This window comes from Eleginops maclovinus, chromosome 19 (assembly GCF_036324505.1).
Source record: "Eleginops maclovinus isolate JMC-PN-2008 ecotype Puerto Natales chromosome 19, JC_Emac_rtc_rv5, whole genome shotgun sequence".
NCBI lineage: Eukaryota > Metazoa > Chordata > Actinopteri > Perciformes > Eleginopidae > Eleginops > Eleginops maclovinus.
This window is the reverse complement of record NC_086367.1, coordinates 16,986,273-17,000,688: the sequence shown is the minus strand read 5'-3', so window position 1 is coordinate 17,000,688 and position 14,416 is coordinate 16,986,273. Positions and strand designations below refer to the sequence as shown.

Genomic DNA, 14,416 nt, shown 5'->3' with positions numbered 1-14,416 from the left:
TTATGACCATTTAGGCTAATGGTGGTGATTTCACGGACAGGCAGGCAACAACATGTCTGGACTGGTCGGTGTCCGGCTGAGCAGATGTCACATAAACACTCGCAGTTTGATTGCAAATCATTTATTCCAGGTAATCAACAAACATTTATAATTATTACAAGCAAAGACATTGAGATGAAAAAAAGGATATAGAAAATGACATTGTATTTCCAAGTTAGTTGTCATGCATGCACAGCATGTTTGATTCATATTTACATCTGCTAAAATAGTGCTGCACAACTTTTATTTTTCAACATTCTGGTACATACTTCCTTTCCATTTTAAGATAGGTCTAGTTAATTTTTATTTATAGAGACATATTTCCCTAATGGTGCTTTACAGTCTGTACAGCAAACCACACCATCTGTCTCTCAACACTTTAAATAAAATTACATAATAACAGCAGTAATAAGTTAATGTGTAGCCAGTCATTTCATACTTTATTTTTGAATATGACATCTACTTATTTTAATTAGAAGTAGTCGGCGACTGCATTGTCTCATTAAGTCCTTGCCTTTCACTTTAGTGAGGTTTGAATGCAGGACTTTTAATGAAGCATCATTCTGTCCAGACTGGTCTGCCTATACCACATTTGCATCCACTAATATGTTCTGTGGATATAGGAAAATATTTAACTTTTCTACTCAAAGCAGACGTGGCTGACTTATTATGGAAAACTTCCCTACTACGACAAAAATCCCCTCATACAGGGCAATGTTGCATGGTAGTTCCTTGAATCCTTGAATAGTCAAGTGCAAAGAAAAAAGTAGCACTTTAAAACCCAGTGCCTTTCATCTCCACTGCAGCTGTCATCTTCTTGCTTCTCTTGGCTCTGAAGGAGAGGAGGAGCCATGTGACAGCGCAGCCAATCACAAGACCTATTACAGCCAGCACAGCAGCAAGCCACACTGGCACGGTGTTTGTGCATTCAAAGGGGGGAAGCAGGGCTGTGCTATGAGTAGTGGGTAATGTGATGGTGGTGGTAGTAGTGGTTGTCGGACTGGGCAAGCTGTTCACCCTTGTGAAGATGTAAGGATGCTCCTGGAAGAGGAAAGGTCCTTTATTCAATCACATCCACATTTATGAACCATTCCTGCTTTAATGCACAAATTGTACAGACATATCACAAGTGGGACATCAGTAGCACAATGAGACATGCTTATGGGCTTACCTCAGTGGGGCAAATGAGGGTATTTCTTGCATTCAAAACGAAATTGTTGTATTTCATCTTTTTACCAACTGGCTCCAACTAGAGATACAACAGAGAACATCTTTGCTCAGCACATGACTAATTTCAGATCTGCTATTTCACACTTATTCAAAGCACTTGTCCTGTCAAACAGTTAGCCATTAACCGTCCACCTGCTGGACTCACCATGTTGTTCCACAGAGCTGTAGCCATGTCAGAATGTCCCTTCTCACTGAAGTGGAAACAGTCTGCAGAGAAGTAAGTGTCGTCCGGTTTGCCTTCCTGGAGAAGAATTAAAATGATATGTGTCAGTGGGAATTGTGTGCGTTGATGGGCAGAGCTTTTTACAGTTATAGAGCTAATGTATTGGTGAATGTAGAATGCAGTAGCGGCTCAGGGGTACATGGAAGACTTACAGCATTGAAAGGAACGATAGTGTTCCTAAAAAAGGGCTGCACGACCACAGCAAAGTCTTCTCGATCATCGTAGCTGCCACCATAGGCCACATTTGATATCTGATACTGAAGGAAAGAACACACACGTTAAATGGCCTACTACAATAACAGTTATTCTCCTTATGTTAAGTAGTTCAATCAGGTTTAACTCTTAACCTGTTTGACCATGATTGGCTTACAAACTAGTTGTGATACGTTTAAGGTGAGCACAGAGAAAATAACTTCCTTCAGCAGATGAATGTGAAAATATCCAGTTAGTCTCAATCTCTGCACATACAGTTATTGATTCTGCACAGTAAAATAACAAAAGGCAAAATCCATTTGTTCGTGGGGGTGAGACTTTAACTAGATGCTGGTGGTCACACATTTTGACCTCATCGTTCCAGCTGGCTAACCTGTAGATCCCGATTGATCCGTTTTATTTCAGCCAGCTCTGGGGAGTCCTCTCCTGTTTGCAAGAAGCACGGGCAGACCAACCTGAGGATGAAGGGGGAAGTTTCAACAGCTTATTTAGAAAAACAAAATGCATATCCTCTTATATATTAATTGATTTGGTATGCTACTTTATCACTTATTCAGAGTTGAAGTATCCTTTGAAAAAACACCTTTTTGCTGGATCGACAAGGTATTAAGATAAGTGACTTTGATTCAAAGGAGCAATCTGACGTGCAGTGCTCATAATTCATGTTGAACTGATAGATAGGGTATGAGGGGATTGATAAGCTTACGGTTGTATTACATTGCACCCAAGACTATCCCTTTTGATCTTACGAAGGCCTTCAATTTCTAGAATCTCCACGATGTTGACAATTATCCTGGGAACCTGGGAGGGCAAGAAAACATGAGCTTTATGCAGCTACAAATTCATTATTTTATCAATGCTGTTCTGGGACTAGAAGAGAAGAAAATATTAATCTGGGATGGAAAGCTGGATCATTTTAATAATATTCTGGTCTGTTATGGTGTTCTATGCATAATAAAACTGTTTTTTTTGTTGTTGTAGATACATAATTACTTTACCTCTTGGTATAGCATATCCAAGCTTGTCCTCAAATGAAGGCTGTAGTTCTGAGGTGACAAGTTGGCCTGTAGTTTTGAGACAAAAAGAATAATGAAATTACACACATGGACACAAGGTTTGCTATGAATCCATAGTGAATTCATGTAGTTTAATGCCTTCTTTTTCATGAACAACTCTTCTCTTTTGTGACTATAGACAAGTAGAATAATTAGTGCACAAAACAAGGGAAGCCAAGTACGTAGCTAAAAGAAGTGCATATCAACCAAAAAGAGCCGACACAATGCAACATGTATAACTATACAAGCAACAACGAACCCTAAGCTGTCACTACCACAGTCTCAGAGCTCATCTTATATTGATGCTGTGCTTTGATATTCTGCTTCAAAGCACAAACATTAAAAGAGAGAGTACCGTGTCAGTGGAACGCAAGGAGAGTAATGGAGAGAGAGGAAAAAAGGGAAACGGAGGCAAAATGAGATAAAGAAAGAGAGAGAAGAAGAAGTAGGAAGAGCGGGAGACAGGATGAACAGAGTCTGGGTGACCTCTGTGTTGTTTATGCTTCTTGGAGAACAAGGCCTGTCACTGTGCCTCGTGTGCTTGTTTAACGCAGACAGAGGCCGAGATACAGCAGGGAGGAAGGGTGTTTTGTGTGACAGAATGTGCTCATTGAAAAGAAACCATGTCTGCTCTCATCTTACTCTGACACAATAAAACAATTAGGGGAGGGCTGCTCACAAAGCTTGATTATTCTGCTCCAGTGCATGGTCCCATTTGGACAGTGATATCATGAGACAGCTCTACACATGGCATCACACAACACCACAGGATGTTTGACCACTGTGCTGTGGCAGGAGATACTTTTAACTGAGGGGAGTGCTTTTAATATATCATTTCCGATGACGACTTCTTAGAGCAACTCACCCGGTCATTGCAGTACTGACACAGGTCATTGCCTCCGATGAAGAGGGTCACCAGCTTCCAGTCATTCTCAAAATCCACCTTCTATTTGTGAAAATGAGGGTCAGAAAGAAATAGAGATGGAGCAAAGATAAGGTTTATTCTTGCACAATAAAGTATCACAAGTTGTGGCAACGAAACAGGGCATGTGTTTGCATTGTGCCGCAGGTTAAACTCACAGTGTCGCTCTTCATGGTATCAATCAGCTTCCGGATCTGTGCTGGGATTACCCTGCACGAGTTTATTCATGAGTGCTCGAAATGCTTAAAACGTAACACAAGAAAGTGAGGCATTCAAACCTGATAACAGATCAAAGTCAAATTATAACTCACGCTATTTTGGCTCCTGATACAGCCATGTTGAAGCCAGTCTGCCATTTCCCTACTCCCTTTGAAAATCCTTTGATTTCTGGGTTGAACTTCTTAAGTATATCTGATGTAAACAAAGGAAAGTAAAGGAATTAAAGCAACAGAAAATGTTTTGTTACAGCTCAAAACTGCCATCTAGTGGAGCAAGTGCGCATTATTTGACAAGACAGAAAAGATGAGGCTTGGGACTTACTGGGTAATGTAGTGACAGTCTCAAGAGTTTTGTCTCCTCCAATGCTTTATATATATAAAACATATATATATATTTAAATGTATATCACAATGCAGTGTTTGTACAGGTGTGTTAACATAGTTTGATTGCAGTCTCTTACCTCCATGACACCCCAGTGTACTCAGTTCTCAGCGTAATAAGATCCTTTGCCTTTGCACCAAAACCAGTCTACACGATAAAGAGAGATGGTTATTCCTTTCAATCATTTCGATGTTTGTGATACATTTAATTGATAGTGCATATGAACTAACAAAAACAAAATATGACAACCTGGATCTTGCCAAAATGATGCACAAGACAAGAAATTGATAAAACATAGACTAAAAAATCTCTCTCCATATAGTATAACTATAACTTATACAAATACATAGATTTCATAATGTATTACAGTACTCATGAACTACATAGTGCCCTGTAACAATAAATGGGATGCTAGTATATCTTCTGGTCAACTTTTTAGTCATTTGACAAGAACTCAACTTGTTTTTTGCACTTTTCAAAACAGAAAAGTGCTTTACATGGAATAAGTATACCAAATCAAGACTGAGGTGCAATCCAAAGTGCTGTAACAAAGCTTGCAAGCCTTGAGTTAAGACCTTTTTATCACGTAAAATGTACATCATACTTGGTGACATTTGTTTTGCAAACTTACCGTTAAAGAGTCTCCCAAAGCAGCCACTATTTTGATGTCAGCTGGTCGTATCCTGTGAGCTAACAAACCATGAACATTAGCATTATTTATATATCATAACATAACATTACATCTCCCTGTTTGTAAAAAGAAACACAGTGACTGCTTACCTGAAGTGGGAACAGAGTTGGATGGTGCTGTGTTAACACAGGAAAAGTCTTTGCCCCAATTCTAAATTACACAGAGACATGTTTTAGATATGAATACTCTATTACTTGGCATCATGCACAAATAATAATTACTTTCCATTCTAAAGTTGTACTGTATGAAAGACAGAAGCTGTGACGTACTGTAATAGGAGCAGCGGTGGGGGGAGGGCCTGGATAGGTGTAGTTACTGTTGACAGCAGTCCTAAAAAATGGGTTTGTCTGGTAAAAAAATAATTAAAAACAGATTAATACACACAAATGTAAAAAATAACAGCCTATAATGTGTAGTTTTTGACAATTTGTTGGCTCAGTTACCTCAGAGGGACACTTCAGAGCTATGACAGTGGAGAAGTCTTGTGTAATGGTCTTGTTGCCCACTGGCTCAAACTAGAGAGATTAGTGAAGGTCATTTATTTTGGATCATTATGAGAGACATAAAATCCACATAAGAATTTAAAGAATTAATTTTAATTAAGCAAATGCACATTTCTTTTAATTAAGCAAATACCATGTTGTTCCAAAGAGCCTTAGCCATAAGAGTGTGAGCTCTCTGGCTGAGATGAAAACAGTCGGGTGAGAAGTATGAGCGATCAGGACGGCCATCCTATTCAAAAAGAAGCGACAGGAGAAAGTAATTCAGAAAATAAATAAATAAAAGTATGATTAAAATTGAGTGGGAATATTTAATGTTTCAGGAATGTTACCTCTAACTTGGGCAGGTAAATCTCTCTGAGGAAAGGCTGCAGCACTACAGTGAAGTTATCGTGTGTGTCGTAACGCCCGGAGTCTATTAGATCTCTCATGGCAAGCTGGATGGAAAGACAGACAAAAGATAAAGAACTACAACAAGAAGTGTCAGCAAGTGGGTAACTTTGCAGTGACAGTTATTTTGAGTTGATGATGATTACATTCATTAAAATTGTTTATAAAAGCTATTCAGGTTAGCATCCCTTAGTCTCTTACCTGATAGGCCTCATTGAATTCATTGACCTTCTGGAGTTCAGAGGATCCATCTTTAGGCTTCAGTATGCATGGGCAGACTATACTAAAAGATAAACATCAACACTGTTAAAGAATGACTTGGTCCGTGTTCTTCCTTAGAAACACAAAAAATCACTCACTTTACAAACCAGGTGGGACAGCCCAGAGATGTATCTTTGTGAAGATCACGCAACGGTACAAGGTTTAACAGCTCAATCAGATTGACCATGGCACGAGGCACCTGGAAGATGCAGAACACAAGGTTTGTAAGGGATGTTTAATTTGGAATCTGACTTTGAATTTGCTTACATACTGTGAGGTTGTTTGTTTGTGCAATAAGTTGAAAACATACTTCTTTATGCAGTATGTCCAGAGCTTGGCTGATACGACTGACCACATTGCTGGGTGAGAAAAAAACCTGTGGAAGTACACACGATCCGAAACATGAGAACCTATACCTGTGCAAACATAAGACGCTATTTTGGTAATAAATTAATCTTTTGAGTCATTTATGTTCTGGTTTCAGATCCTAAATATGTCTTTCATTCAAATGTAATATACCAAAACATCTATCAACCATAAAGCTGATGTTTTGTTGTTCTTACAATATATATTCTATATCCCTTGAACAACAGATCCTAAATCTCTATTTTTATTGAGCATTTAAGACAGTTCAACAATCACATGAAAACAGGAAAAGCATAATGCCAACTTCAATACAAAAGATGAATTTAATGCTCACGCTGTCTGTGCAGAAGTCACATAGATCATTGCCACCAATAAACATGGTGATCACTTTCCAGTCGTTGTGGAAATCAATACCCTGTTAAAGAGATAAGAGTTTGATGTGTTTTTTTAACGTGTTAATTGTGAACATACAACTGAAACAAAGGTTACTTGAAACCAAATCTGCATGTGTGTGTTATTGTAGTGTACCACTGTCTTACCGGATCATTTTTCATTTTGTCCACAAGGACGCGCACCTGTTGCACCATGTCCCTGAAAATAAAAAGGTTTGATAGTAAAAGTGCAATTTGTTGTACTGATATGACCTGCTGATGTTTTAATACGTAAAGTAAAGCAAGTGAAACTTAAAACGATGACACACCCACTCTTGGCCCCTGCCACTGCCTGGTTGAGGAAGGCTTTAGGGGAGTTTTCATCACCTACTCCCTCTGAGAAGCCGGTCAGGTTGGAGTTAAACTCCCTCAGGATGTCTGCAGACCAAAGACACAGGCACAACAACTGAAATGGAAACATTGATACATATGATATTGCAAGTCCTGTATTTTGTAGTAGATGTAGAAATATTATAATAAATATAATAAATGTAATAAAAACATTTCTTTTTTTTAATACTAAACAGAAAAAAACAATGGAACAATCTGCATACAACTGGCACCATTTAATAAAACCTAAAATGATAAAGAAAGTGAACTTCAACTAGAACATTTTATTGAATAATTGTTTACATCTATTGAAGATTTGGTCTCTGAATATTGATAATCAAAGGCATCCTTAAATATATTGTTCATTAAGGTCATTATCTGACATACAGTAAAACTGAGTCCTGCTGTGAGGCCTATAACGATGGCGATAAGACACCAAAACAATAGACGTTATCGAGCACAATGCTTCAATTAGATAAGGATGGACCTCATGATATTACAATTTAAAAATAATTCAAAAAGACAGACATACTTGGCAGGGTGGTCACAGTGGTAATGTTTTCATCACCACCAATACTGAAATGGAAGAAAACAGCATGTTTGCTTCACATTTGGCTCACATTTTAAAGGTGTAATTTCACTTATCTTACCTCCATGATAGTCCTCTGTACTCATTAATGACTAACAGAAGGTTGTCTGCCTTTGCGCCCACACCATTGGCTGCCTGCACAAAACATCCGATGTGAAATTGAATCCAGAGGTAATATTTGTCGAACAAGGACTGCAGTTGTGGGGGTATTAAGACTCTGTGTAAATATAGCTAAATTGTTTTTAAGTTATAATTTTGGCACCTTGTGTTTTAACCAAGCCTTATTATCTACCCTATCCTAAGTGTTTTATATGTCGGTGATTGCGTTTGCATGTCTGCAAACATCCACACACATACAGTACAACATATATCTCCATTACATATACTGTATACTCTTTTTCTTTATTCATTTGTATTGGGATACTGTTTTCAGACATTAATTTAAGAAAAGGAGGAAGGAGGCACTCACTGTCAGTGAGTCGCCTACTGCTGCGACAACGTTGATATCTCCAGGTCTGAGTTTATGAACTAAAAAGAAAATAAAGGGGTTTGATTGAAATACATTTCTGGAAATAAAATAGCAGAATAAAAGCTAAGAGATGTGTTTTTTACCTGAAGTTGGTGTAGTGTGAGATGAACTGCGGTTTGTACAAAGTATCTCTGTACCCATAACCTGCAAACACACAGTACTCTCAAATAAGACTAGCTGTATGTGCCCTGAATGCATCATCTTAGTTGTGAGGTTGAGTTGAAAGACTTACAGGATCTATAAGTGTAGAGGCTTTGCTGTAAACTTTACCCACTGTTCCAGTAGGGGAATTTTTCTGTGTCCGCAGGAAAGGTCGTTCCTGGGATAAAGGTGAAAAAGAGGTTATAATCTTAACATCAGATTTAAAATCTTGATACTGATCATATCTTTAGTACTGAATGATGCTGTTACACATTTTGTTAAGCAATTCCTTATAGCAGCGTTATGGGATGGCATGACTTACCTGGGTAGGGCAACGAATAGTAAATATGCTTGTGTCCATGACCTCTGCCTGACCTGTCGAAGGCTGAAGCTGCAGGAGGAAACATTTTGATTGGTTCAGATCTTTGGGTATAAGTGGTGCCATTTCTGAGCAGCCAATAACCATGCAGTCTTTAACAGTACAGTTTACACAATTCTGAATAATGATGTAAATGCTCCAAGCTAGAGATATTCTTTTTGTAAGAGTATGTGATCATGTTAATCTTTATATCTCCTATCTAATCTCTTGTCAGAGTTATAAACGTTCAAAGTAATCACTCCTCAAGCTCACTTTAGCTTGAGGAGTGATTATGATGACTTTCAGCTGTTGGGTCATTTTTACAACAAAGACTCAGGGTCAATTCCAGTGTCAGGATAACATCAATGTTTTAAGCATGATGTTTTGTCAATACACTCTACATGTAATTGTTTTTCAGGACTTTGACTCATTATATAGTTATAATAATAACTAAGCTTACCAGGTTTGTCCATAGCTGAATAGCCAATAGGTTTGAGTCAGAAACCGTTTCCTCCTACAAAGAAAGACACAACTATATTATGCTAGTTACACATTAGGCATTTGAAAGATATTTCATGCATTGTTCCTGGAATGAAAGCTGGACTGTTGCCAATTGTTAGTACAGATTGGTTCATTTATATGTCAAGAAATGTACTTCCTTCACTTACAAATTCCGAGATAGGTCCGAGGATGACTGGTGTAGACTGCAGCACGGCGGTGAAGTCTTCCCTTTTATTGAGCCACCTTGGATTTTCCAAAACATGGTTTAGAGAGTCCTGTCAACAAAATAGAAAAAAAGCAGAAAGAAGTTAGTAGCTAAATATGACTGCAACAAGCACATTATAGGTATTATTTAAGTTGATTTCACCTGCAGTGTTTTCAAAAGAGTTGCTTTATGTAGTCTCTGGGATATGCTTTCATCTCTCATACACTCACAACTGCCAGAAAATAAGAAGAAAGCACATCACTGCCCATTGTCTTTTATAATACATCAAGTTATACTAATGCATGTTAAAAAAGGATTCAATTATTTCTAAATTAAGTAAATGTAGTTTATACTAGGTATATTGCTATGTTTGTATTAGATAAAATGTTAAACACTCACTTGTGATGCAGATGACTTGTGCTCCAGACCACAACATGAACTAAAGTGTGATATAACTGTAAACATAAACATAGTAGATTAGTTTTTATCCATTCAATCTATGCATGGTAAAACTGTATTCAACAAAAACCTGATGTACCCTTTTCTCCAACAACTGGAGAGCTGCTTTTACTTCCTGCACAACAGCTTTGACATCTGCAGTCACCTGAAACAGAGGGAAACAGTATTACACGCTTTAGGTCGTTTAATAACTTTGTTTTTTGTGTCAAACATGACTTTGTTGAAGCGAGGAATCTTACATGTGGTGAACAGGCACACAGAGAATCTGCCGGGACAAACAGCAACACAAGCTTCCAGTCTGTCACCTGCAAAGACATAAGGAAGAGAACACTGAAAAAAACTGCATCCGCTGTGAGATTTCAGGGTGAAAGGTAATATGTTTCGTGTTGAGGGTCACAGAGACCTACAATCTAGCAGATCTGACACTGGTTAATCAAGTAGAGCAAACTCTAGATAAATCAGCTGATTAGTCAAATTCTCATTCAAAAAATAAAAGGATTGGTATCCATCTAACCTCCCTTCATAAGTCTGGGGCAGTGGGAGAAGTTAAAGCACCCAGACAAAGATCTTCAATTAAAACAAATAATTCCTTCATTTTTTTAGTGTCATGATATTACATTTGGTTTAAAGGCTTTGTATAAACAATGTGGCGAATTTACAATTTGCTGAATTTAGCTTAGCCTACAATAACAGAGAAAGAGCAGATCTGGCGTCCTCCAAATGCAAAAAACTGCCTATCAGGGCTTATAGAGGAAATACAAGTTCTAGACTTTAACAAGTTGGTACCATTGTTATGACGGGTTAATATGTACCTGATTTGAAAGGGATAGTGACAGTTCCTCAGCTTCCTCCAACAAGTTTCTGCAACACACACACACACACACACACACACACACACACACACACACACACACACACACACACACACACACACTCACATATAACACACCTGCAGTAAAATCCTTACAAAGCATATATGCGTGTTACTGCACTTGTGTGAGTTAGTGCGTTTATGTTACCTAGGCTGCTGTGAGGTCTGATCCACATGTGGTGTGATCACTTCAGGGTTAAACATGGACAGCAACTCTATTCAACAGACAAAGACACAACCTTATCTACAGCATGTACAATTCCTTACGATAAACACGTACAGTGCATTATGTACATTATGTTCCAACTGCTTTGGTGGATAGGGGAGTAAGTGAAAGCATCCATTCATTTCCATTCACGCTTTGCTTACTTTTATGTTAAATGAAGGTCAACAACCTGTCTTTATGGCCTCCTCCCTTATCAATAAAGTATAATAAAAATACATTGTTCTCAGAGCTTTTCTTCAAAGTGTGCTCATTAACTGAAATTTGCTGGGACATGGTCCTTGAACTGTACTAGGTCTGACAGCAAAATAAATTACATCTCTGGTGTAATTATGTGCAGTATGATGTCCTAAGCTCTTATCTTCCATAGATAGATCAAGTACAGTAGGAATTGTGTTTAAAACCATTGTCAAATCCTAAGTGTTCTAGATCCTTTCACACTAATTTCTTTAATCTGTTTGAAAGAAAAACTAAGTGGTGATTAGGGCATGTTGTGGAGGGTTTATGGACTTACCAGCGACTCTCTTGACCACTCTGGATGATTCATCACTATTAATAAAAAAGACTCATCGTCAGATTGAGAGATACAACACATATAAGCTTCTGCTCAGGAAGCCAAATGTGTTAATCACCAAAGTAAGATATTCCAATGAATATATCTGTGGATGTATACCTGTGTGAGAGTGGAGTTCCCAAGACATAAACAGCTGAGATATCAACCGGTCTGAGAGTATGAACTGATGGACAGCAAGCAGGGGGGATGAAGAAGCATTGTCACAGAACAAAACAAGACGGTGATGATGTTATGTTAATATGTCATAGAAAGCAATCACATTCTAGTCAGATTAATATGATTATTGATAGAAATTTTGAAGCGCATTACCTGAAGAGGTGGGGGATAAAGGGGCAGGTGATGGGGAGCAGAGTATTGGCATGTATGTTTCTGTCTGTAGCAGAGGAAAATAAATTATTAGAGTGATCATTGATTATCAGGACATTTCATAAATTACAAAAACATATACATTTATTCCTGCCATACTCTACCTGATCTGTTGATAGGTCATTTTTTCGATCATTGGCAGCACCTAAATGTGACATAAGAAGGAAACAAAATCATGTTTTACTACATTGTTAAGATAACAAAATACATAAACTCAAAACTACATTTACATTTTAAAACAGTTACTTTATAAGTTAATAATTTCCAAAAGTTAAGAGGAAGACATTTTAAAAAAAATTGTATTTAGATTGATTGTAATTCTCTTTTTTACTTTTGAATACAGCATCTTATTTAAACATTGGGAAGTATCTAAACAACATTTTTAAAATTAAATCATGGCAGAAATTTCCTTTTAAGTTTATCATAATTGATAAGACGATAGGGGTCAGTTCTAATTATTGATGACTGCACTCAATGAACTTTTTATTTTATTTGCTTTGCATCCTTATCTTGTTTTTTCACATAAACACATGCACTTCATATAACCTAGAATGGATTTGGTAACTTTTTCTTTATTCTGTGCGTATCATAATGTAATCCTACAGAAAGCTCCGACTTTGTACTACATAAAGCTGGTAGTGTGTAGATAACACCTCCCTATTGTGGCAAATGGCCTAGTAATGCTGAACTACTGTAGAAAATGCATCCAGCAACAATGCACCTATGTTCACAACTATCCTTGAAAAAATGCAGACTGGCTATTCAGTAACTAAATCATTCTGATCTCATCACATGATGGGGCCAGCTTTGACTTCAAGGTCAGTGACAGCAACAAAAATGTCAATGTACTTTACCTGTAAACTGAATGCAGGATCCAACAAGGGCAGCCAAAATCAAGAGTGCAGATCCAGTCATGATGAGGTGAGACACTGAGCTCCTTTCACACTGAGGGGTTTGTGTAATGCCCTCCTCTTTTCCCCCTCAGCCTCAGACAGAGAATGACTGTAACAGCACACTGTATACCTGAAAGCAGGTGGAGAAAGAGTTCCCAAGAGGACAACGTTTTAGAAAGGAAAGGAAGGTCCTTCTTGTGGGAAATGAAGAATTATAAATTGTGCGATTTTCCCGACTCACACTCTTTTATTGTCAGTCATATCTTCCTCTTATCAGTTCATCTTGACAGTCAACCACATTAATAGTCGTACATTATCTTCACTATCTCTGTATTTGATTGTCCATGTGTACCTGTGTCACCAGCAGCAATTCTTCTTGTAATGCTAAAGAGTTTCTGCATATTTTCAGCCAACCAAACTTACACAATATGGAAGGTCAGGGAGATCATAAGGATCATTTGGCTGTGACCATGATGCTAAATCATAAATCATCAATTCATCTTTTTATCATGTTTAATGGAAGAAAACAACTTATCAACAAGGAACAGGGGACGTTTATAGACACAGTGATAGTAACTAGAGTGATTTTCAGAGGAAATTATCATATTTCTGGTTCATAATAAAACTCAATGTGGTGTAAAAGTTCAAACAATCATAAATGTTGTACCTCTTAGTCAAAGTTTATAACCTAGCTTGTAGAAAGAACGAACATCATTAATAATATTGACAGAACTATGAACATTATAATGTGCCATTGTGCATTTGAACTTTAAATCCTTTTTAATATGTTTTAATAGTGATGCCAGTGCTGCAGATTCATACAAAATGAAGGAAACAAAAATAAAAATAAATAAAGATAATAAAGATAAATGGAGTTTCACAACTTCAGCAAGGTTATATGATATATGTTAACAACCAGCAATTTCATGAATCTGGCGATGTTCAGTTTTGGAGATGTGATTGTATAAGAAGATTAGACTGTTAAATACTTTATGAGTTTGTCCTTCTTCTTTGATTTGCAGATAGCCTGGCACTTAGAGTCAAGGGAGATAAAAAAAAAAAGAGGTCATCTTTGTTTTGTGAAGTTATCAGATTCCTATCAAGGTGGGATTTTTAGTAAATGTATTAGGTAATATGCAATTACTGCCTGTTTTTGCTCTGCCTTTTTCATTACAGCTCTGCATGTCTTTCCTCACAAGATGCAACAGGTTACTGGTTGGAGATACAATTGTTGCAGGGCCTTTTTCACAGCAGATATGAAACTTGGTCACAGGTATTTTTAATTACAATAACAATTTCTCAGGTTTTTAGTGTCATAGTAAGTCCTCATATTTGTACGCTATTTGCTTCAATCTACGAATTTGATGCTAATTATTTAGTTGGCTGACTTTATTTTAATTAAATGTCGAATGCTTGAGTTTTACTTGTTGGACAGTTTACCACGGTGGTATTGCTA

The 14,416-nt window shown here is 37.4% G+C and overlaps 1 protein-coding gene across 1 annotated transcript; it reads right to left on the bottom strand.

The window, feature by feature from the left end:
* Positions 1 to 105: 105 nt before the first annotated feature.
* On the bottom strand, positions 106 to 13,155 carry plb1 (phospholipase B1). The gene is made up of 43 exons (XM_063908187.1): positions 12,922 to 13,155; positions 12,172 to 12,212; positions 12,011 to 12,074; positions 11,801 to 11,864; positions 11,642 to 11,676; positions 11,053 to 11,119; positions 10,846 to 10,894; positions 10,273 to 10,338; positions 10,113 to 10,178; positions 9,974 to 10,029; positions 9,737 to 9,806; positions 9,537 to 9,644; positions 9,329 to 9,382; positions 8,833 to 8,901; positions 8,602 to 8,688; positions 8,453 to 8,513; positions 8,310 to 8,368; positions 7,902 to 7,975; positions 7,784 to 7,827; positions 7,191 to 7,299; positions 7,030 to 7,081; positions 6,825 to 6,905; positions 6,435 to 6,500; positions 6,223 to 6,323; positions 6,065 to 6,146; positions 5,806 to 5,910; positions 5,610 to 5,705; positions 5,417 to 5,488; positions 5,243 to 5,320; positions 5,063 to 5,123; positions 4,914 to 4,972; positions 4,362 to 4,429; positions 4,223 to 4,266; positions 3,994 to 4,093; positions 3,841 to 3,892; positions 3,626 to 3,706; positions 2,704 to 2,769; positions 2,412 to 2,506; positions 2,079 to 2,160; positions 1,645 to 1,749; positions 1,415 to 1,510; positions 1,211 to 1,288; positions 106 to 1,080 (listed from the first exon to the last, which is right to left on the bottom strand). The coding sequence occupies exons 1-43, from the start codon at positions 12,980 to 12,982 to the stop codon at positions 814 to 816; spliced, it is 3,291 nt and encodes a 1,096-aa protein (XP_063764257.1). The 5' UTR covers positions 12,983 to 13,155; the 3' UTR covers positions 106 to 813.
* Between the last annotated feature and the right edge of the window lie 1,261 nt (positions 13,156 to 14,416).